The 23657-nt window shown below is 50.9% G+C and overlaps 6 protein-coding genes across 6 annotated transcripts; 5 read left to right on the forward strand and 1 right to left on the reverse strand.

Annotated features, from left to right (window-relative positions):
• Positions 1-202: 202 nt before the first annotated feature.
• P152DRAFT_448271 (DUF155-domain-containing protein) lies at positions 203-2038 on the forward strand (the record flags this gene model as incomplete). Its single annotated transcript, XM_033678044.1, has 4 exons — positions 203-247; positions 304-1561; positions 1610-1795; positions 1854-2038. 4 exons carry the CDS (start codon positions 203-205, stop codon positions 2036-2038), a joined length of 1674 nt encoding a protein of 557 aa, XP_033535512.1.
• A 2035-nt stretch (positions 2039-4073) lies between these two features.
• On the forward strand, positions 4074-5072 carry P152DRAFT_472680 (uncharacterized protein; the record flags this gene model as incomplete). Its single annotated transcript, XM_033681172.1, has 1 exon — positions 4074-5072. The coding sequence occupies one exon, from the start codon at positions 4074-4076 to the stop codon at positions 5070-5072; it is 999 nt and encodes a 332-aa protein (XP_033535513.1).
• Positions 5073-11283: 6211 nt separating this feature from the next.
• P152DRAFT_296163 (uncharacterized protein) lies at positions 11284-12200 on the forward strand. Its single transcript, XM_033675045.1, has one exon. The coding sequence runs from the start codon at positions 11632-11634 to the stop codon at positions 12127-12129; it is 498 nt and encodes a 165-aa protein (XP_033535514.1). The 5' UTR covers positions 11284-11631; the 3' UTR covers positions 12130-12200.
• Positions 12201-13001: 801 nt separating this feature from the next.
• P152DRAFT_295904 (uncharacterized protein) lies at positions 13002-13982 on the reverse strand. Its single transcript, XM_033675043.1, has one exon. The coding sequence runs from the start codon at positions 13840-13842 to the stop codon at positions 13345-13347; it is 498 nt and encodes a 165-aa protein (XP_033535515.1). The 5' UTR covers positions 13843-13982; the 3' UTR covers positions 13002-13344.
• Positions 13983-16477: 2495 nt separating this feature from the next.
• On the forward strand, positions 16478-17637 carry P152DRAFT_296125 (uncharacterized protein). The gene has a single exon (XM_033675044.1). The coding sequence runs from the start codon at positions 16598-16600 to the stop codon at positions 17249-17251; it is 654 nt and encodes a 217-aa protein (XP_033535516.1). The 5' UTR covers positions 16478-16597; the 3' UTR covers positions 17252-17637.
• On the forward strand, positions 17638-19237 carry P152DRAFT_393965 (LaeA-like protein; the record flags this gene model as incomplete). The annotated part of the gene is made up of 7 exons (XM_033676226.1): positions 17638-17694; positions 17799-17959; positions 18222-18240; positions 18322-18359; positions 18465-18608; positions 18681-19106; positions 19204-19237. Coding segments are annotated over 7 exons (879 nt in total), but the record flags the coding sequence as incomplete, so codon positions are not given.
• Between the last annotated feature and the right edge of the window lie 4420 nt (positions 19238-23657).

Consider the following 23657-nt stretch of genomic DNA (forward strand, 5'->3'; position numbering starts at 1 on the left):
CTGTGCGCTCTATTCATAAGGTAACGTAATGATTTCATGCTTTTTATAGGGAGTACCGGTGCAGCTTTTAGGGAAACCACTTCTTCCTTCTCTATTCCACATTCCCAATCCAATTCACACCCGTTCTGGTACCCAAAGAATGCACGCATCATAGGCCTCATACTTCATAACACTTCTTCCCATGTCCCCCTCATCAACCGCCATGTCTTCCACAACCACAAATAACAAACGGGGACCCACTGCCCTGGTACGTGAAATATGCAGTGCACTCCTCTATTAGATGCAGCGAACTAATGGAAGCAGGCGAGATCTCCAACTGGTCAATCAAGAACCAAGGTTATCACCGTCGACAACGTCCTAGCATTTGCCTCCGACATGCCCTCTGCCCAACGCCATGATCGCGAGCCTCCCGACCGAAGACCCCTTATGCATACACGCACGCCGAGCGGCCGACGTCCGCTCGAACCAAAGTTGACGGGTCGGTTCGTCCCTCAAACCATCCCGCAGCGGACGTCCAAGGTTTCGGAGAAGCTGGTGCTGCTCCCTGAGACGGGTGATGTCATTGCCGATGACGGCAAAGGCGATTTTGCCGAGGACGATCTGTCGCCGCCCTCGGATGAGCAGCTTCTGCGCAGCCTGCGACCTGGACCTCGCGATAAATCTTATGCCGAACGACTGCCCAAGTCGAGACGGACGGAGAAGGTCGCGCGAGTCACAGCATACTGCACTGCCCAGGCCTACAACCTGAAGGCAACCGCCGAGTTTGTGAAGGGCAACCATGGCGCCAGAACGAAACTCTACGGCGACTGTTTATACTGTGCATACCATCTGCCCTTGCTCGGTGGCACGGGTGGATATCGGATCCGCAGCAGTCCTATCCTCAAAAGTCCCGGCGGGAAATTTATGATTGACGAGGAGATTGAACGAAACGAGCAAATCGAGTATCATGAAGGGTTCTTTGGTGATACAGAACGGTTCGGCGCAAGGGATTACAATGTTTCCGAGAGTCCTTCAGACGACCATCGAGATTCAAGCGGCATGGATCAAGGGAAACCTCTGGACACTCCCACCTCCCCCAACCGACCACCATCGCCCCCATCGATCCCAGCAAATGCAGTTTCGTTTGGCGAAGTGTTCGCTTTCAATTATGGAGTGCTCGTGTTCTGGAACTTCAGTGAAATGCAGGAAAAGAATATTCTCGCAGACCTAACTTTCTTCGCCACGGACAGTGGCTTGAACCTCGCGACCCGACCGCAGGACGAAGCTGACTTTGAAATGGAGGAATTTCATTTCGAGTACAACCCATACATACCCAACCCGAGGATATTCAACGACATGATCACATTGAAGTCGACGGACCATATGATCAAGCTTGCCATGGCCCATGCTATCGCGCAGAGCACCAAGGTTTCGTTCTTCGAAGAGCGAATGCAGGTAACCATGAACGAGACCAAGGACATCCCCAAAAACCTCGCGATGACGGGAAAGCTGGGCATGAACAAGAGGCAAGTCATCAGGATCATCGGACGCCTCTTTAACAGCCGGGTCGACGTCAATCTTGGTGAGTAAATCTTTCATTCCTGGAAGTGGACGACTCTAACGTGCAAAGCGTCAAATGTGCTGGACGTTCCCAACTTCTTCTGGGAAAGCGAGCCAACGTTACATCCGTTGTATAGCGCCGTTCGCGAGTACCTTGAGATCAAACAGCGGATTCAGGTGCTCAACGAACGGTGCCAGGTGTTCTTAGATCTCGCATCCGTTCTCAGTGACACCGTCCGAGACCGGAAGATGTCCCGTAAGCATTGGACACATGCACACAGGCAATATACCAGTCCGCTAATGACCACTTGCAGGATTAACCTGGATCGTGATCATATTGATCTTGGGCTCGCTCGTAGTGACGGTATTCGAAGTCCTACTTCGGTATGCGCTCCTCTCGAAGAAACGGAACCTAGCACCACTAGGGCATTGTCCAGGCATTGAGCCATCGGCGGGGATGCTTGGTCTTCCAAGCACAGCGTCATTGGGTGAACTCTGAGAAAATGTCTGTACCCCGCTCGGTTTTACGATTTTACTGGTATGGCGTACGGCGTCTTCTTGCAGTGCGGACAGACGGGGCTTTCTAGATATCCTCCTTTCGTCTGGGCATCCGATGGGGATATCTTGCGTAATGAGCTTCGCATGCTGTCCCGCAATACCCGAACCATATCGACCTAGGCCACAATGTGCCGCTTCGGGATGGCGGTGAGAGTTCTTTGGCTCCATAGGCTATCAGAAACAGCTTTCATACTCCCAGAATAGGTCAGTATCATGGGATCGGGATTGTCAAACCCCGCTTTCGCGTCGGTCGAGTCAACGCAGCATATCTATTAAGCGATGACTGAGTCTCACGCTAGTCGTACGAAGTCTTTTGGAGGGGATATACTCTTCAGATCCAATTACGATGGTTCGACGTGCCGTGGTCACATCATGAGATTGTGAACAGCAGCCCGCTAGCTAGAGGACAGACGAGAACAGACGACGATTATGGGTGACCTACATACATAGGCGGCATGCCACATACTACGCAGTTGATAGAACCTTCGGATCATGTAAGGGGAAATAAGAAGAGGCGACTTGATGATTCACGGCTGGCAATATTGATTAGCCCGTGCTGACGCACTATTGCTGAGCAGAGTGCTGGGATCATGCTGAGCGATGATGAACCGCAGGCTTGGAAACGCCAAATGTCAACGTGAACGAGGGAATTCGAACTGCAAATATCCAGATGTGGTGATGGGAAGCGATTTGAGGAAATCTACAGCAAGCTGGAAAGATAAGATGGCATGATGCTGCATCGCCAAATGCCTTGGTGAGTGGTGGTGGTGGAGATCGGATTGGAGAGGTGGATGCAAGAGCGGACGGGATGCGACGTTGAAATATGAATAGCAGTCGTTTTCAATAAACTGACACATGGGGAGCAGCCAGCAGGACGGCACGAGCATGGACGCCAAAGGAAACTATTGAAAATCTGATGCAAGAGGCAAACGATGCCCTCCCGTCGTATTCGGAATCCAATGGGATGGCTCAGAAAGTTAACGATACATCCATCACCGATTCCCAGAATGAGCTCTCAACAGAGAATTATTGTGCCGTGAACAAACTTATCTCCAGAGGTGGAGAGCTGAATGGAAAAGTAACTACATTAGCAACAGGAGAACACTTGACGGTACTCGGGCGGCGCGACAGACCGACTCCTGAGATGTTTTGGGAGGCTGTCGTGATAGTGAGAAGTTCACGGAACTGACGCCGACTGGTGGGCAGAGAATGACGCCACCCCAGACAATAACTCCAAAAATAAACCCCATGAACTCCACGCACACCACCACTTCAACGAAATCCCATCGAAATACCACCCTCCCAAAGTCCAAATCGTCATCATATTCCAAAAACACCGAATTTCTAAGCCGTGACGACCACCGATGTGTCAACTCAGCAGCACCGACTCGGCTATGTGGGCGGTTTGATCTCTCACTTTGATGCTATGTACTATGGCTCAGCCCCGATCGTGCCATGCAACCGGCCAACGGTCCGCCACGCGATTTGCGTCCCCTTGCTATCCCTCCTGACGACGACAACCATCGCTCCCACTCGTCTCTCTTGCGATGGCTTTCCGCTGTATTCCATATTGTAGCTATGGCTGTGCAGAACGACTACTCATACAGTGGAGGCCGGCCCCAGCGCGCCGCCAGGGTAATCAATAATACCTGCAAGCTGGCGATGTTACCTTGAAGTGATGCCCGATATAGCGATCGAATTGTCAACTGTCTTACCTGTCTGTATAAGGTCATTCGCTTCGAATCGCCTTTTGGTGGTGTGATTCATCAGCATTGTCTGTCCAGTTCGCCTGTCGCCATTTTGTATATCTATCCACACCCTCGCTTTCGTCTCTTCGTTATTAAATTCAGTCTTTCAGTCAATCGCTTCATCATAACATTCGCTTGAGTCACACCAACACTTTCCATATACTATATCAATAATATATCTCAATACTCCTCTACCAAGTACATAAGAGACAAAGGTTCATATCGGATATGCTCAGTTTCCTCCCTGTCCTTGTGGCAGCCTTGGCCGGCTCTGCTGTAGCCGGCGAGAAGCCCTGGGGGGATAAACATCCTCACTGGCCGACTGGAAAACCCTCCAGCACTATCTATCCCTCGAGCTCTTCCTCATACACTCACCATCCCCCTTCCTCAACTCTTTATCCGTCAGAGTCTTCTTCATATACGCATTATCCTCCTTCCTCATCTCCTCCCTCATCGTCTCCCCGGCCGACCAAAACTGGTCACCACTCCACCAAGACGATCACGACCTACACCACTGTAACGACTTGTCCGGTCACCATCACCTCCGGCCACCATGTCACCACGACTTGGACCACGAGCACTATCACCGTCACCAGTTGCGTCAATGGCTGCTCGCATCCGACCAAAGAACCACATAAGACGCTCCCTCCCAAGCCGACCGACACCACCGTCACCATCGTGTATCCGACCACCGTCACCAAGTTCGTCCCATGCTCGACTCCCGTGAGCAGCAGCGGCCAAACCACCTTCTACTCGACCTGGCTCAGTACCACTGAATATGTCTCTACCTACACCAAGACATACAGCCACGGTCCACCCCCGCCTCCGCCTCCAACTACGCTGCCGGAGACATGCCCTCCAGTTGCAACAGTTTACGTTACGGTGACAGAAACCAAGGGCGATACTCCCGCCCCGCCACCAACTACAGCTCCCCATCCACCCAAGCCTACTTGCTATTCCGACAAGTGTTATCACACCATCACCTACACCTATCCCAATGGTTACTGCACGACGATCACCATCACCGAGACACAATCGCCGTCGCCGAAGCCCACGCACACTCGAACCACCTCTAAAAAGCCGCACCCGCCGCCGACGGGAACAGGTAACCCGTATCCTCCACCGACCAAAAGCAAGCCGCCAACCCCGCCTCCTTCAGGGACGGGCAAACCTCACCATCCTCATGGGCCGGGAGGCTATGAGTGGCCTAAACCGGGAGGTCACTGAAGATTGAGGGCATGACTTTTAAGGTCAATGCTTTCGAACGTTAATGACACTCCTTATAAGCGGGAATAAGATTGTATTGGTCCCGAGTCCATATGGTCGGATTTATGGTTTTTTTGCAGCATAGCAAAATGGCGTTGCAACGTTTACGGATTTGATCGGCGTCTCTCCTTTCCACGAGAAGTTCTTCTTACTATACAGTCTTTGGTCACTTTTAATACAAACCCACATTACTTCAATTGTCATGCATGTCTCTGCCTTCGTTTACAGGAGAACCAGTGTCGTTACTCTGCGCGGTAGTCCCTTATCGTTATCTACAGCTGCACCCCAGATTAGAATTCCTGATAAGCCCAACAGGGGCAGCACGCCATACAGCCCTACTGCGTTCACGACGGACCCATTCCGCAATGATGAGTAATAAGCTTCTACACCAATTTGCTGGTTCATCTTCAGCGAGACCGATGTGGTGCCGCCGACATCCTAAGCGATCCGCATTACACTACTTTCGCCCAATGCAGCATCTCCCCTTTCTTATGATCGTCTCGAGTGCTAGGAATCCGATCCTGTTCAGCATAAGCGGCGCCTCCCAAGGGGCATCTGAATTCTAAAGCGACGTCCACAACTGTTACGGAGCACTAGAGGAGGCGACCATGCCAGACGCCCATCCACCCCGTACATCTGCGGATCCGACCAGGGACCGGGATTCTCATTGGAAAGTTTAAGGTTCGAGGTCGGACGGGGATGGACCGGCCGGTTGGGAATTTGCGACGAATTGGAGGTGTTCGCAATGTCTCCAATGGAAAACAAGGCCTGCAACCATCAGGAGTTGCCGTCGACGAGGCCATCCCAGACCCTTTTGGACGTTCCACAGCCCATACTCCAGTCGTAAGATGATTAGATGTGACTGGCGTGACTCGTTGGGTTGGATGCGCCATGGGGAAAGGGAGAGCGTTCGTGTTTGATAACGATTCAGGAAACAATCACCTGTTCCCCTCCATTTCGAAAGTCATGGACGCCAACACCCGTAAATCGACGTCGGTAATTGTAAAGCGCGATTGGACGATGATCAATCCACCTAGGCCTCACATCCATCACGGCATCTTCACTTTTCAGTCATCACAGCCAGCATCGACACCATAGGTGAGGTTCTTGCTAAGCCTTTTGTGACTGAGTTGCATCACTTCACCACGGCCGCTGCAAGGCTCGAGCGGTTTCTCACTGTCACTAGCGGAGTACGGAATACAGGCGAGCAAGCTTGAGCTGATTTCGTGCAGCAAGCTTGAGGTTTGTCGGGTCCTGTCGAATGCTGAACTAAAACGAGTTTTCCCAGGAAATGGGAAAGCAGGATCGAACCGGTGAAGAGAAAGTCGGCGAGAAATAATGCGGGAGCCGGGAGGTCTCTTCCGCGAGCAGTTCGTCTGTGCGTGCGCAGCATGCGAGGGAGCCGATCAGCGACTTGGCGTCTGCTGAGGCCAAAATGCAGGGGAACCACCACACCATCTTTTCTTGATGATTGTGAACGACACTGCACTCCATGCGCAACGCTGATACAGCGTGAACCGTCCAAGTGGGACACAACTATCCAGTAATATTCCAAGCGGATGTGAAGCCACCGGGTCGTGCCATAACATTGCGCTTACTGAGACGGTTGATCCCTCGCCATCTGCCGGAATTGCCCTTCATTTGTAACTAAACTGCCGGGAATTCGGTCATATCCGGATGTTAGTCGCAACGATTGCGGGGGGGAATTATTCCAGCAGATCTACCCCTAGTTATGCGAAGGTCAGAAGCTCAGCGCAGTCATTGAAACTTGAATGGGATAGATCATGGAAGAGATGAAATGTATTAACGGGTTAATACAGGCTTCATGTCAAAGGTAAAAGGTTCCTGTTTACTCCGCACAGTCTGCGGGTCTAACCGAACCGCTCGTTCATCTCAAACCCTATCCCCAAGATCTGGGTCAGGCTGCAACGCCACCAAGGCAAACACGAAATGACAGCTGCATATCTCTAGCTTCATCCCCATGTCCTGGATGGTTGGATCACTCGGATGCATTCACGGTTTCGTCCTGGTGTGTATGGTTGACCATCGCTCTCCGATAATCGGAAACCAGCTGTTCCTGAGACTGAGTGACTGACGATCCTTGATTTGTTGTGTCATCTTCTGCGCTCCCTACGGGTCTACTGTTTCTTGTTAGACTAGGGAGGTTGTCCTGTATCGTGTGACTGGATAATCATTCGGCTGCTTCCCAGAACGGAGAACGTCCCAAATATTCGATGGATACCCTGCTCCTTCAATCATGGCTTGTGCGTCCCAAACAGGATTGCTTGCATAATTAGATGATACATCCAAACTGCATGTCCGTCCTGTCAAGCCAGAATATCGTTTGGCCCTGAAGGCCTCGCGACATAACCGGCAAGTCGACTGCACAGGAGTGCTCCGCGATTTTAACTTTCCGACCAACTACATGGTGACAGTCATGAAAATTCGATCCCCGACAAATTGCCAGTGAGCGGAACTCAGAACTCAGAAGTGGTATATCGGGTCATACTGTGGTAGGTACGCGCAAGAGCCAATAGGACATACAGTAATGTAGATGTACGCTCACACGCTGTACGGAACGCAGTTGTGCGACGAATTTCGTGTTGGAATAACATGGTCTTTTCATTTCTCTGTGCTCCTCTTCATACCTTCGGTATGTCGGCGACTACATCCGTTCGGCGTCTACATTCCGCGACGAGTCATACTTAAGCGACATGGGACGCATGTTGTAACTTGTAGGGTTGTACCGGTTGTACGGGTACCGCTCGTGTTTTGGTACCCAGCGCTTAGAGCATCCAGATTTCAGTGGGCACAATCATCATCATCACATCGCTTCGGACGTGAAAGCTTCCGGATTGTGAACGCGCTTCTGGCGAATGATGCTTCAACCCGAGACCAATCTATAGTCTGGGTTTGCGTGACGAATCTCGATGCTAACGCGTAAACTCGTAGAGTGAGGATCAGCCCTAGAGACGTATAGAATCCGGTTGATGACCAATTAGCCGGGATGCCATAAGTTGAAACTGGATTGACGCTCACCTAAAGTCCAAAGCTGAACCTAAGCGATAACTCATAACTGCCGATATGCTGTATGCGGCATTGCGGCCGAAATCCTTCATTTCTCTCATACAGACCAGGGCAGAGAGACAGAATGGGAACTCTTACTACCGCGATCTAACGTATTGGAGGTTGGCGCAATCTGATTTCTAATAATACTAATAACCAGCGCAGTGGTATTGATGATACACTCATTGATGATTGATCCTGCTGAGTTCTGACATGGAGTGTTCAGTCCGGTTCCCCGTTTCAGACCCCCAACCTCGACGCCCTCAAGATGTCCAATGAGGATTCATCATGTGCTAAGCTTGAGCAAACAGGACCTTATTACCATGCTGCATCAACATGAGGAAAGCCGGGAGGCCGAGTAAATTAAGGCGCCTATGTCTGGCATGGATTTGACGAATATCGCCAATATTCAATGGTTTGGCGGGATTTCCGCATACGCAGGATTCTGGTCTCTGAACTCCTGTGCTGTCTGATGCCTCTCATAAGTCGAGGTCGTAAGCCGTCTCATGCATAACAACCTGGGCGGAAATAATCAAATACTGAGAGCGGAGACCAGAAGACACTAAGACACCGAGAAACAGTGCATGCGGAGCTGGAACAATTTAGAATATATGAAGGTCGCACAATGCAATGTAAAAATTCCCCGAATAAGCTCCACGACCACAGATCCGCTCCGAGACTGCGGGATTCCTGCGGTTGAAGGATGTCGTGAAGGATGTTGTGAAACCATCGAGCCAATGACTTCTCCGGTCCGGTATTGCTCCAATCCAATTCGAACGATCCCACTGTTGGACCAGATTCCGCCGTCCGTCGCACGGCATGATTTGCCGCTGGATTTTGTCTGTTGTCGATCCGATTCCATGCAAAAGCCGTGCAGCTTGGTGGACGACGCTGTCGCACAGAGCGCTGGCTACATCGGACCGTCCACACGGACATAAAGAGGAGAAGAATAGGCAAATGCACGAGTATTTCGAAATGAGCCTGAATGAACGAAGTGGAAATTGCTTTCTATGGCCATGACGAGCATCCATAGGGCAAAGTGCCAAAGACTGATCAGAGAAATATCTTCAGAGGTGGATGCTTATTATGCTATTTTTAGAGGTTATTCCTCATATACAGTTTTGTCCTTTGAATAGGACATTGGGATTTGGGATTTGCCAACCAAAGTGGTGGCTTGAGGGTAGGGGTACTCTGTAGTCTGTACTGTGTACTTCCTAGGGTATTTGCAACTTGGGTCATTACCAGCAATCCAACATGTCATTAGTATCGGCTGGGACGATATGCCTCACCTGCACCAAAGTCTCATTTCGATAGCGGGGAACGACACGACAAACAAAGCATCATATCCAACAGAAACTGTGACCTCCCAGCCACATATCGCCGACCTCGTGTCTCAGATACACAGTGAATGTACGTCAAAAGGTGCCAACGCATGATACCACTGCAGAGCGCCCTCTTCTGGTACGTTACGACAGTCCGACATGCATAACCCTTTGGTATCGGATAAATCATAAATCTGGATACAGGAAGGGCCTTATTTGATCAATTCCAATAAAACACTCCGTTAATGAAACACTGAGTAGATATATCTCCACTCATAATCGCAATTGGGCAATGGACCGAAGATTTAACGGGCAGTCCCACATATCATTTGCTGAGAAGATGAGATTCAAATCAGGTCGTGTTCCATGACGATTTGTTGTTCATCCAGTGAACAAATGGATCCGGGTTACCGGAGAGAATAAGGTTGAATGAAGACTGGCGTTCCCTATATCAGACCGACTCTAGACGTTTTCCTATTGCACAAGCATGCGACTAAGCTGCTGCCACCTGGACCGGACCGATGAGGAGAGATTGCTAAATTAGCAATCAACACCTGTCCCAGTGTTGCGGTCCGTGAAATTTGGGATCGTGGCTCTGATGAGCCTGACGTTCCTCGACCTTTAACACTGGCATGAAGTTTGACAGGGAAGTACCCGGTATATATCCGCGTGATCACTGGCCCTGACTCCTGATGATCATAGGGGGTATTTATTGTTATCTACGGTTATACGGTATCTTCAACAATCAATCAAGGACATATGATAATGCCGGTATGGGGTACCTTAACTCCACGCGATGCGCACGGTCTAGGACCACCCATGGCCTTTGGCCATATCCTATGTCCTCTGAGCCCATGGGGGTTGACATTTATCAAGCATCTTGATTCGCGAAGGTTGTTAGTTTGCTGCTAACCTTAGCCCAGGGCCCGGCGCAGCGGCTATTGCGGCAGAACAAGGAGAATTCAACTTCCCTCGGTCCCTGTCAGACGGAATGACCAAAGCCCAAAGGAAGGTGGGCAGCAAGAGGCCTTTTGGCTGGATCGACTACCAGCATCGATGCAATCGAAATACCAATGAGAAGTCAAGACGCTGTGGATTCCAAGGCCCTTGGTCGTGTTAGCCCCCGACGCATCATCCGTCTTATGAAGTCATGAGAGTGTGCCAGGGCGGTCCTGGTCACAGAACGCAAAAAGGGTTAATAATTGGCCAGTTTTCTGCATGTCCACCAAGCTGCAACGAATCTTGCAGATCAAGCGTGGCGTTATCCAGGATCTTCGGTTCCTGTTGTAATATAACAACGTGGTTGAAGAAAAAGACGGTGAAGCCCATGGTGAAGGTGAAGGGCAATTCAATGCGTTGTCAAGAAAGCGGCCTTACTTGTTTGGACACATCGGTCATCACTCATGAGACTAATAACGTGTATCTTGCCAGATAATGCCCTAGGAGCCCCGTAGAGTTTGTCCAAGACATCTACTCCTGAAAATCCGAGACACGGAGAACAGCGGCTCCGTTGAAACGGTGGATTCTTTGTTTCCAGAGTACGGGGTAACGCCCGCCATGCAGAAATTCACAAAAGCAAAGGTACTGTGGATAAACGAAAATATCGGCACCGGATTGTCGGGACGACTAGCCAATTTAGGGATGGCAAATTGGCAAATTGGCAAATGAATCAGGACAGAATTGCCTATTGGTGGGCAGACGGCGCAGTTATGTCAGTCAAGCTGCATCTCTAATCATAATTTAGAAGTATTTAGAGGGGATGCGCTGACAGAACATGAACCGCAGTCAGATCGTATTGAAATTTAAAAGCTGGGACATTGTCAAAGATCCGATTCTTTGGGCTGAAATGGTCGCGATCCGTCCGAACTTACTGAGGGTGAGACAAGGCTTGAGGCTAAGTGCAGCCGCAATAGATGATCAGACCTGATGTGTATCGGATAGGTTGATAAAAAAAATCACATCTCATGTACGGAATACAGTTGTACACGTAGCTACCGCACATAAGCTACTGTAGGAAGTACTTAGTACTAGCCCGCTACTAGGTAGATATTTACTGTACACGTTGGTGATAGTTATAGGAATGTACATGTGCTTCGTATTACCTGTGGGCTGTGGGGCCGTCTTTACTATGTATGCCATACCCATTGCACGACCATGAAATAGTTCCTCGTGTCTTCCTTCGATCCGGAATCAAGGCCCGCCAGAGACCCTGGGAAGGAAGGCGACTCATTGCGCCTTCTTCATTTGACGTCTTTGTGGGCGTCAAAAAGGCTGTGAGAGCTGTGAGGAATGAGGATACTACCCTCCTCAGAAGGCACACAAAGGAGAGGGACCGGCATGAAGACCCAGTCCCAACGGAACGTCACCTCCACAATCCACAATCCACAGTCCACAATCCACAGTCCACCATGGCGCTTCGGTGCATAGGCGCCAAGCACCAGGAAACTGCGGTGGTCCGCGAGCAGCGACATGCGAAGTCAGGGAAGCAAACTCGGGCAGAAAGTCGGCCCATTTGCAGGAATCCCTTCGGTTTGGCGCACTGGCGGGTGCGCAGGTTGTGGAGACGTCACAGTGCAGTCCAGTTTGAGAGTGGACCAGTGACCCGAGAGGAAGGAACAGGCGGCAAATGAAATTTGACTGGCAGCAGAAGCACCGAGCAGCGGCCAGTTGGCCCCTTGCAAACGAGCCCACACTTGCTCGTCGCTAACTCGCTACTGCCCTTTGTTAGTTTTGTTACTCGCCCTAGCGGTAGCGGCAATCCCGACAGTGTGGTTATGGGAACTTTGAATCCTGGGACGCCCGAGGTTTGCACGACCACTCGACCCCGGTGGCCACTGCCTTTTCCGGGGAGCGCTGAGTGCTTTTTCCCCCTTCACCACGGTGCCAAGCAATCAGCGAGTTCTCTTGTCTGTGGGAGGGGTGAACGGTGGGACATTGAAAGTTGCTGGTCAGCGACCCAAGATTCCGCTCAATCCTTATACCGTGATATTCTCTCCCAACATCCGGAGCTGGTTCTGTAGTATTATTTATTGCCTGCACCATGTCCGTCGGGAGGTCATGCGTAATGCAGGACCTGGCCCCTGGAAAATGTCTGGGAAATGATGAGGCAAGTTCCGGACCGGGCTGCGGTACCTCAGTATCGTATCGAGTCGGGGATGGGATAATGATGGCATTTGGGAAACTGGGATAGAGACAGGGGGTAATTGAGAGCGGGTTTGGCTCATCCAACGGAGTACCTACCCTGTATTCCCGTTCCCGAATTATAGGGAGTTAGCTTGCCCTTTGCTCTGGCCTTTGGACTCTTTTATCCACGCCTCTTCTCGGCCTTCTTCCGCTCTTCACATCGTGGCTTTTTCCCGGCTCTACTCTCCGATTTCGATTTCCGAAATAATCTATACGAGGTAAACCGCAAATATCAGATGCGGTGCCCTTGCTGGAATCACCAGCCTTGTCCCCTGTCGGGCGATTGGAGGACCGGCCGGGCATTCAACAGCTTCCGGGCCATGTCCAGCAGGACAAAACAGGCACATGATAGTGAGCGGTGTGCGGGGATAATATAGGCACCCAGCGACCTAAACCTCCCCAATTCCTCCACCAAATCCGAAGTTGTTTGGAGACCTGACAACGGACCGTGATGAAAACCCCCTTTCCATGAGCTGAAAATTACCGGAGGCACCGTGCCTGCCTCTCACCAAGTCATCGGACATCGGGCAGGGAAGAAGCCAACTAGTCAAGCCGCGCTCCCTCCACGCGTCCCACATCGGTGGATTCTTGGATTGGGAACAGAACTTGGGTGTGAGCCGGGGTTGCGCCCTCGCGCCTTTTTCAATCTCAGCCTGCAATCATCATTCAGCACTAACTCCCAGGAGCGGAACAGTGAGCAAGAAAGCCAGGCGTGCTCGGGTCTTGGGTTGCACTGGGTCAGGCAAATTCAGCAGAAAATCAATCCAGTGAAATCCAATCCGCCATGCTGGTCCGCCCCTTTGGCGGTTTGGCCCTTCTTTAGATTGGCTTCTGAACCCGTAGTAGTTCCATACCTTTCTTACCAAACCTGCTGTGCTGCTGGACTTGGACCTGTGTGTGTGCTTTCCATCCTTTGCCAATAAAATACACTGCCGCTCCCCTTTCTCCAGCCTCAGCCGATTTCCTTCCTGTTCTGTTTTTCTCCTCCTCCATCCCCATCGCGATACCTCAGAATTGCCCATACGCTCACTCTGGAGCTCGATCTCGAACACGAACGCGTCAAGACACTTCCGTTGGCCAACTCGAATCCAGCCTGCCCGAATAACCCGCCGAAACAAACATACTTCCCGTCCCATCACGCTCAAGCGGTCCCAAAGCATTGTAATCAGTTGCGTCGGCCGAGCAAGCAGATCAGGACTTCCCGTATCCCAAGGGATTTGGAAGCATCAACGAACGTGAGCGAAGGGCAACGCATCAATCGGTAAGTCAGAAACATTTCCAGTTATGTGCAGCGAGCGAGCGAATGTGAATCGTGCCTCTGGAGCTCAGGCCCCAACCGCAATCATGAAGAATCCCCGAACGAGAAGGGACCGAAGGAGATCGCATCAGGCGCTGTTCTACGTCCTTCGATCATTCCCGAACACAGCTTGCCGAGCCTGAATGCGATTCGCATCCGGACGATCCTCTTGGTCAATCTTGCTCGTGCAAGAACGGGAAGCAGCATCTGTGTTTGGATTGTCGCTCGGTCGACTGGTATCCGTGGCGGAACTGCAAGTGTGTATCTGGCACCACAGCACAACATACACACTCCACTCCAGGCTAGAGGAACTTGAGAATGTCGGAGTGTGCTTACAACCCGAGAACGACCCCAGCAATTTGGTTCTCCTTGCCGGGCATACCCTCCAACATTGCTTTTGCTGGGGTTCCTGGCGCAACTTCGTACTCAGGCGGGGGGGATACGTAAACCGTCGGCCTCGCTGTGCACTCCAGAATTCTTCTCACGGAAAGCCCCTGCGACCGCCAACAAAAAACCCTTGCATATCCTCTGTACCTCCTGGCGTTACCTACCGGTGCAAGAGGAGCTGTACACGACATACACATCGGTCGAGTCGCTACAGCCGATGTTTTAAAGCCGAAAAGAGCGCTCTGGGTGTCGGAACTTGGAACACAACCTGAGTCCGGATGCATGGCTAGGAAAGCAGCTCATCATCTATGGTCGTCTGCACTTGAACTTCGACATTAAGTTCAACCCCCTGTCAAGTAGCCAACCACTCGAGTAGCCAGTATCACCATCTCAACCTCCATCGGTCAGACAGCAATATCTCTACTAAAACATATTATATTTGGAAATCTATACAGCATGATTCAAAAGATACAGCTTGGAGAGACTCTGATGTAGATTTGGCCTCCGAAATTGGATGTCTTCGTTGGTAATCTTCCTCTACCGCTCGTACAGCTTCTTGTGCCAATTTGATCTCCCGAACTTGCGCAAACCTCTGATTAAGATCTATCTGAACTTTCTTTTTACGTTTTGGTGCTGTAGCAGCATCAAGGCGTGCCTGTAAGCCCGCGATTTTCAGATCTGATGAGGCCTGACGCGCCTGTAGCACTCCGATCGCCTTGGCTGCCTTCTCTATATACGACTTCGTCGTCTTTGCCACGCGTGTATTCTTGCTAAGAACGCGTAATGCACTCTGTACCTGTTTTGGCTTGTAGGGCGTCGTCTGGAGAACGGAGGGGACTGGTATGGGGGTGCGTGGAGGCGTGTTTGGTGGTGGAATTGGTGGTGCGGTTACGGTAGGCGGTGACGGTACAACGAAGCGGTTACTGAGGCCCTTTGACCGGTCAAACGGCACAAGTCCTGCAGCCTTCCACCCAGATCTGATTGTACGGTCGGTTAGGCGTGCCTGACGTGCCTCTGCATAGAGGACAATGAATCTCCGTCGTTTAATCGGTAGGGCCTCGTCGATATACGCGCTTTGGCGGAGGAGGGTCTTATAAAAGCGTTTTAGAGGCGAAAAACAGGCGAGATCCAGAGGTTGAAGGATATGGGAGGTATGTGCAGGTAGGAAGACCACGATTACGTTGTTTATCTTGCATTCGTACAAGAAATCGATGGTTGCGTGGCTACCGTGCCCGTCCATTAGCAGAATCCGGTACTGCCGCTGTGTAGCGGTTTCAGGCAGGAAAACCGTACGGAGCCAAACCAACGCGTGTTGATTTGAAGTCCAGCCGTTCTCTGATACCGTATAATGGAAGTCTGGAGGTTGTTCAGGGAACCAAGAAGACTGTAACGTGGCGCCTTTCTGTATAATCGCTGGTCTGATGTACTGGCCGGTCGCGGAGACAGTTTCAACGATACTAATCCATTCGCGGCCCATAGGACTAGTGATATAGGCCGTTGACTTCTGCGAGTCTGCGATAACCGTAGAATTAGCGCAAATCCCTAGTCCTATACCAACCTCATCCATATTCCAGGTATCAGAGGGGTGGACATCGTACTGAGTTTGAACTTGGTGAAAATACGTGTAGAACGCGTCGATTGTATCCTTAGTTGCAGCCTGACGTCGGGCAACATCAAGACTACGCCCGATACAGGTCGCAACGCGTGGATTACGGTGTAGGAAACGCGTTACCCAGTTCTTCCCGAGGGGCGTTGAGTCTCCTTGGAGGCGTAGAACTCGAGATGCCATTTCGCGAAGCCGTGCGTGAGTAGGGGGGAATCCTTGAGCGTCATTTTCAAGTATCCAGTCGACTAAAAAGGATTCTTGGTCCGGTGTAAGGCGTTGGCGAGATTGTTGAGCTACTACGCGTGGTAGGCGGCCTTTTAAGCGGGTTTGAAGGGTGCGTCGGTTGACCTTGAATAGCGCCGCAGCTTCGTTTTGTGATTTGCATTGACCGGTCTGTAAGGCATCAATAGCCTGTTGGACCGGGTCTTCCGAGTTTGGTATCATGATATTGTACGGTGGTGGAGATATCGCGGTTAGAGAGATGGTGATAGAGGTGGTGATACTGGCTACTCGAGTGGTTGGCTACTTGACAGGGGGTTGAACTTACTTGCGAATTGGCGGCAAGGCAAATATTGCATTTGCACCCTCACAATGCTTTTAGGAAGCTCTAGTCGCTTCTCGGTCCATGTCGATGGGTGTGCACTGTCTGTCGGCGATTGAATTGGGCGGGTGGTCCAGTTCCCCTCCCTGCAAAGCGCATCCTCTCCCTGTCGCTGGGCTGCTAGGCATCACCTGGTCCAACGTTTCCATCGTGGCTGCACTCTGGCTGCACTCTCGCCCTGCTCAGCTTTTCAAGTCTTTTTATCACCACCTGCCCAATTCGCTAGTCTATATATGGTTCACAGTGTCCTTGCTAGAGTCTGGCTGTTTTTGCTTCGAAAGCGCAGTGGTTTCCACACGATACTGCTTTCTGTTCCAAGCGCTTTCGGCCAGAAACATGAGAGCATATGGTCCCCACATTCGGACAACTCACCGTGCACCCCCGTCGCTCGCTCCCACATCGTCGGAATTTTGGCTTTCATCGTTGGAGATTTATGAGGCAAACTCCGCTGACATTTACGTTCAGACCAGGCTACTCGCGCCTGCATCATTTCGCTGCCCACGTCTCCACTCCACGCTACATCGGTTGTCCCATGACCTTGTGCTGGCGCTGGGACCGTCCGCTGCGAAGCCCTTCCCGCTGCGACTCTTATACTTCCCGTCGTGCCTGAACCTCGAGCATTCTCCTCCATATTCTTTCGTCTCCTCCATCCCGCTCGGATTTCCTCTTGATCTCTAGCTTCTCGCCGCCCGCGTGGCCGGCTGCCCACGAAGTCGACTCCCGATGGTCACAATGGCTGCGAATGGGTAAGTCTATCTATCCGCTTTGCTTGCAGCCAAATTCGCCTGTGCCGAGCTGAACATGACGGCGCACAATTGAAATTGCATGGATGGTCCCGTTATGAATCGCCCTCAGATGGTGCCTCTCCATCTGTGTACCGGACGATTTGAGTCCAAGATTGCAATTGTGGGTGAAACTGGTCATTGCTGACTTGTCGACCCAATTTCCAGGCAGGCTATCGCGGTTCCGGAGAATTACCAAGAAAATGGACGGTTGGTAAGTAACCCTGGACACCGGCAATTTTTAAGCCGCAATCTTCGGAAGAACCTTTGGCTGACCGCATCCGATGGCAACAGTACCATGGATTTAGACGAGGGATCTACCTGTACCCATGTGATGAGGTACGGTTGAAATACCTTTGCGAGCTGCCGATTACCCCGACCTGCATTCTACGCTCTCGATAGCAGCAGCAAAGAGCCCATCGCTGACATGGACCCCTGCACAGCACGAAAAGGACCGCATGGACATTTGCCACAAGCTGTTCAGCATCGCCCGACGAGGCCAATTGCACAATGCGCCGGTCAGCGCAACCTCCAACCCGTACAGTCCAACGCGTATCATGGATTTAGGTTGCGGAACGGGTATCTGGGCTATCGATATGGCAGAGTGAGTGGATTCTATTCTTTAAAAGCATCTCCAAATCGTCATAAAACGATCGTCCCCAAATGGTCCCCAAATTGCCACCAGACGGGACCATCCGGGTGTCGGAAGGTGCGGCCCTCGCGGCCGGCCCCACGGGAAGGTGCCAGCGGGGTTGTTGCCCTGCCACGCTTTCGGCACCTTTTGCACTTGTGGCACCTGTGGAACGCCGAAATCCACCGCTCCCCCAATTCAATTCGAGCAATCTGCTAACGCTTTGGGCTTTTAGCAAGTTCCCCCACGCCGAGGTATGTTCCAATCGTTGGAATTCAATCTGGGACGAGGCTCCGGGTATTCGGATTGTTTGCTAACCAGTTGTGTCACTGAAGGTTGTCGGTTTGGACCTGGTCAACATTCAACCTGAAAAGTGAGTGCTTGGAACGATGGGTGATGCAGGACAGACCCGGACGCATCATTTCCGTGCCACATGCGTATCTGCGGTAGTAGTACAAGACACTAATTGGTACGCTAGGATCCCGCCGAATCTGCGATTCCGAATTCCTCGAGACTACGAAGCACCATGGACCTATGGAGAGGAATCCTGGGATTTGATCCATATTCAAATGGGCTGTGGCAGTGTTTCCAGCTGGCCAGAGCTGTATCAAAAAATCTTCGCGTAAGTGGACGGTCGCCATCTTGTCATTTTCGAGAGTTTCGAGAGTTTCGAGCTAAATTCCGCCCTTATCAGACACCTCAAACCAGGGTCTGGTTGGATTGAGCAGGTCGAAATAGACTTCCAGCCCCGATGCGATGATGGAACGTTACGACCAGAGTCCCACGTCGTTCAGTGGTATCAATATCTCGCCGAAGCCACCGGTCGTGTGTCTAAGTCGATCACATATGAATCGAATACGGGGCATATTCTGCGGTCAGCGGGATTCATCGACATCCAAGAGACTGTCATTCGGGCGCCGTATAACGGTTGGCCAGCGGATCCCCATCAAAAACACATTGGGCGTTGGTACAACTTAAGCATCACCGAAGGGCTCGAGGCTCTCAGTCTTGCTGCGCTGACCAGGATCAATCGATGGGATGCAGACCAACACGTCCGGCCGTTGCTGTCGGCTGTACGTGCGGAGATAAACTCACGGAAAATCCATGCGTATAACAACATGTGAGTAAATTTTCTTCGCATACTGTGCCAGACTCCTGTCCAGGAGCAATAATTGGTTTCAATTAAAATCAAAGAAGGTCGAACTAACTTTACCTAGCCATATCTGGACTGCACGACGGCCCCTACAGTGAACTCAGGCATCATTCATTCATTTGCTGATGTCCGGAACACATGAGAAGCCGATCCCGCATTAATTGTCGAAGCACAAATTTCCACCATACATTTACCACTTAGACTGGATCAGCGCCCGGCCTTTCAGGAATCCTGGCACCAGAAGTGGTATTCTACCTTCCTACCAGCAATCGCACAATCCCAGATGATATATCGGAAGGGGTCGATCAGCCTCCGGGTACAGACACCACACAGAGAATCTCCTTTGCAACTGAAAGTATCTGCTCTGGCAATACGATATTCGGATACAAGGCGGAGCAAGCCGAATCGATGCACGCGTCGCACTTGTTGAGCCCTCGGTGGCTACAGAGACCGCAGTCCTGTTGCATGTGCTTGGAGTACCAAACTCCACCTTCTGCCCTCGCAGTTGTTTTACGCCGGGGGTTCCAACAAGGACGGGGGGCTCGCCACGTCTTTCCCCTTCGCAATCCAATTCCTAGGCTATCCACCCCCATTTTCCGATTCAGGTGATGCAAACGTTCCCATAGCTTTGCCAGAGAGTATGGTATGCATCTGGGACCATGTCTTGTCTCCATTACTTTCATGGGAGAAAAGGCATTTGTTTCTTTATCTTCGGAGGCGAATAACTTCTTTCTCAGTAACTATACCCATCCATCCGGTGAGGGACTCTCTTGTTTAGCCTCATCGCAGTAGGAGGCTCTTTGGACGATTTTTATGTCTCCTAAATTATTTCCTTTTAACTTTGATTGTATGCTCAATCCGGTTTGTCAGTGCGTGCCATGAATATTTCAGAGCATGTAGTGATTTCTCCTATTTGGGTCGTTGATCTATCTCCTTTGCATTTTAAAACGGATGGCACGGGCGTCGTTGGCATTCGGAAGGACGGGAAAATCCTTCGGATCCGCCATTCCTGGTTTAGCATTCATTTCGAAAAATCTTATTTCGGCGGTATTCAGGGTTGGAATCGCTTGGAGCCAGAGTCTGGTTGACTGGCCAAATTTGCCCTATATCGAATGCGTCAAGACGTGAATGGGAATGGTTTCCTTCCATAGTTCTCGAGCGTCGTCTTGGATCTCATACCCCAAATGCATGTGCTACAGTCACGAAAGAATAGGCGCCAAGGCCTCCCTTCCCTGCGATTCGGCGTCTGCAGTTGCCGGCCATGGGCGATTCCTGCACGGTCACACCGCTACAAGTGGTCTTGGGAACGCCAGCCTACCGTAACGCGGCGCCCTGCACAAAACCGGAAAGACGACGATGGAACAGAACAGAACGAAATCGCGGTTCCTACGACCCAGGGCTCTGGAAATCGAGGGAGTGGGGAGACTGGTCATTCCAGCTATTAACTATCCTATCAACCTGATAGGCGACCAGAGCTGAGTGTGTACTGAACGTACGGCGCATCGCATGGATCTTGACGGGAAGCAGTGAGGGATTGGTTACCAGGGCCTCGCGGGGTTGAGGATGGGCTGATATAACAGTCCTGGGTGGGAAGGAGGAGATCCTTCAAGGGCGCCATGGTGTAATTGAATTCTAGGGCTGCTCACGGATATCGTGGCTTCCTCCCAAAATGATAAGGCTGGTCATCAGTGGACTTTGTCAAATCGCCACTATGTTGTGCAGACAAGAAGAAGCAAGGCGCCCCAGCATGACGTTCAGCTCAGATAGCTCCTATCCTCTTGAGCATCGACTCTACCCTGCCATTGTTCCGAGTAAATCTTCACTTGCATACGAAAGGTGGGCTGATGATGGATGTCTGGCTTCAAGCCCTAGTGGCTCAATACGGCGAGTGAATATTGACCACTCAAAAGATCCATCCTCCAATTTAAACTTTCAAAGGATTCATCCTCCTCCTCATCCTCCTCACCTATCCCCGGCACCTGCCTCTACAATTTTCTAATCCTCACCTCACACTGCAGACCAAGAGCGAGGGGGTCGGCTAGGCCAAGCGATCGTCTGTCCGCTCGGACGGATGTCGTAAACCAGTAAAACCTCCCGGATGCAGGACATCTCTAATCGAGGTGGTTTAGGATGGATTAGCCAGATACTGCTTTTCGGGAGCGGCACAGCTGCACCAGCACTGCGGGCGTTTGCTCGTTCGGGACGTCACAACCAGACTGCGAAGTCCGACTCAAGGATGATGCTTGATGGATGGCTACAAGGAACACGTCGATCCTGGTTCATTCCATTGCCGATCTTTTGTTTGGTAAGTTAAACTCAGTACAGACCTCACAAAGTCACAATTGCTACAAGAACGCGGGGAAACTCGTACTATCGATAGACAAGGTTCGAGACGCAAGACAAAGAGTGACAGATGCATGTGAAAAAACATTGCCCTTTAGATGAGCGACTTGGATACAATACATACAGAGGATACTACCAGTCCTCGGCACCCTTATTGCGTAATCCTGTCCGCCCACCAGGCCTGGAGTCTCCAGCAGGTCTAGCCGAACAGCTTGGCGATATTCCCCAACTTCCTCCCCTTGTTTTAGAATGATGTCTGCTAATGCCTTGCTTCTTTCTATCTCCACGGGAAACCGGGTGTTCCTCCACTCGTCTAGTACAAACACTCCCCAAAGGCAGGGAGAAAGAAGGGAAGCTTCGGGTGTACCATCCTATATTTATCTTGCCCAATCATGAGGTTTCCCTGGCTTCGAAAAATCCCTTGTTTCCTGCCATGGTGCTTCCGAGCTTTCTGTATGGACAGTCGGTGTTGACACTAAGCTCTTCGACGGGAAAGATGCATATGTGAGATCCTTCTTGTGGTAAACCTGCTTTCAGGATGTGCTCGATCCAGGTGAATGCCATGCGTTGACCCTAGTAGGATGGCAGTCGCTAGGTTCTAGGATTCAACGAAGTCGTCTCATCGCGTCGGCACGCGGTTGAAGGTGCTGAAATGGCAGCGCGCGGGAATTTCGGTTCCGGTTTTGCGGATTAAACGCATATTCCCAGGTCGTGCTGCGATTGTATCCATACTTCCTCCACAGAAGCCTCCAGATGAGCTGGAGGGTGATGAAGAGAAGCAGAGGAAAGGTGGCCCATATGTCAGTGTTGAGTTCTGATGTGAGGGACATGGCCACGACCTCGACCTGAGCTACTCACGCTCCAGTGAATTGCAGTTGGGTGGAAATAGAATTCTGTAGAAGAAGGCTTGAGCAGGAATCAGAGACTACCACCTTAGCTAATAATAAGTTAGTAAAATCGCACTGGTCAACAAGGTGTACAATCCTGCTCTACTGTAAGGTGTCTCATACTATGCCGGTGTTGTACCTTCTCCTTCCTGCCTACCTCGAAGCCTTGAACTTTCCTATCTCGTTACGCAGGCGAAGTTCAAATGTACCTCAAGCTGTATCGTATTTGGTAGAATCTTACAATCAATGGTTGATTCTCGCACGAGCACACTCTCCTGTTCGCCGAAGTGTTGTATCCCGCAGGGCTCACACAGAATTCAGTGGATGAACGCAGGAAGTGACTGGTAGCAAGGGTGCAGGAGCTTTCGCTTCATATTGTAGATGTCGTACAGCGGATACCCGCATATGGCCCAACGCACGAGATTGAAGTTTGATGGTGTCTGTGTTACAAACATTTGTAAACGACCTTGCTTCCAAGTTAGAGACCATAGAATATTGGCACACACGAATGGCGTGTACGTCCACACGAACGACTCCGGAGCCAAGGTTGTGGAAGAGTCATCTTGGGCTAGTGGAAGAGCTACCAAATCTGTTCACGGTAATACGCAGGCTTTCGACTGAGAGAATGAACTCCTTGAGTTTCCCTTTGGTCACACCACGGACAGAAGTTTCCAAGTGCAGGTGGCTAGTCTGTCTCCTGGTTTTTGCTGAGTACGATGGATTTAAATGTAATTAGGTAAATATCAAACTCCAAGGAAACGTATTGATTTCCAGTCTATTTAAGAGAAAGTCCATCCGGAATGGACGGGATTGGTGACCTTGCAGTGCACCCCCAAGGTGTCGGAACCTCTCGAACGTTGCGTACTTTGCCTTACTACCTTTCTAAAGTTGTCGAATTCCTCTTTTATATGTTCTTTAGTTTAGTCATTACGTCGGTAGGCTTCCCCTTTCGGTAGGCTGGAGGAGCACGTCAAAGGTGAAGGACCTTCGATTGCTTCCACCCTGGATGGTCAATATCAGCCTCAACTCTGGTCCGACATATGGGTATCTACTTGATTTGTTCCTCTTCAGTTGCGTTAGGCTCGTTTATTAGTCGTTTGTTTAACTAGTCCGGATGCATTCCTACTCAAAGTTGATATTCTGAAAGATGCTTCCGAGTACAATGTGGTATAATCTTCGATACCGAACTGCGAAGTCCCTACACCAATACGATAGGAGATATTACATATAAAACTACAAAATTTCACAGGAATTGTCTTGGTCCTTGTGCTTGGCGGGCCTCAAAGAT

The sequence above is a fragment of the Eremomyces bilateralis genome (genome assembly GCF_010015585.1).
Source record: "Eremomyces bilateralis CBS 781.70 unplaced genomic scaffold P152scaffold_6, whole genome shotgun sequence".
NCBI lineage: Eukaryota > Fungi > Ascomycota > Dothideomycetes > Eremomycetales > Eremomycetaceae > Eremomyces > Eremomyces bilateralis.

What these genes read in the sequence shown, in the direction of transcription:
- P152DRAFT_296163 (XM_033675045.1), top strand. Translation starts at nt 11,632, where the DNA reads ATGCCATACCCATTGCACGACCATGAAATAGTTCCTCGTGTCTTCCTT.
- P152DRAFT_295904 (XM_033675043.1), bottom strand. Translation starts at nt 13,842, where the DNA reads ATGCTTTGGGACCGCTTGAGCGTGATGGGACGGGAAGTATGTTTGTTT.
- P152DRAFT_296125 (XM_033675044.1), top strand. Translation starts at nt 16,598, where the DNA reads ATGTCGATGGGTGTGCACTGTCTGTCGGCGATTGAATTGGGCGGGTGG.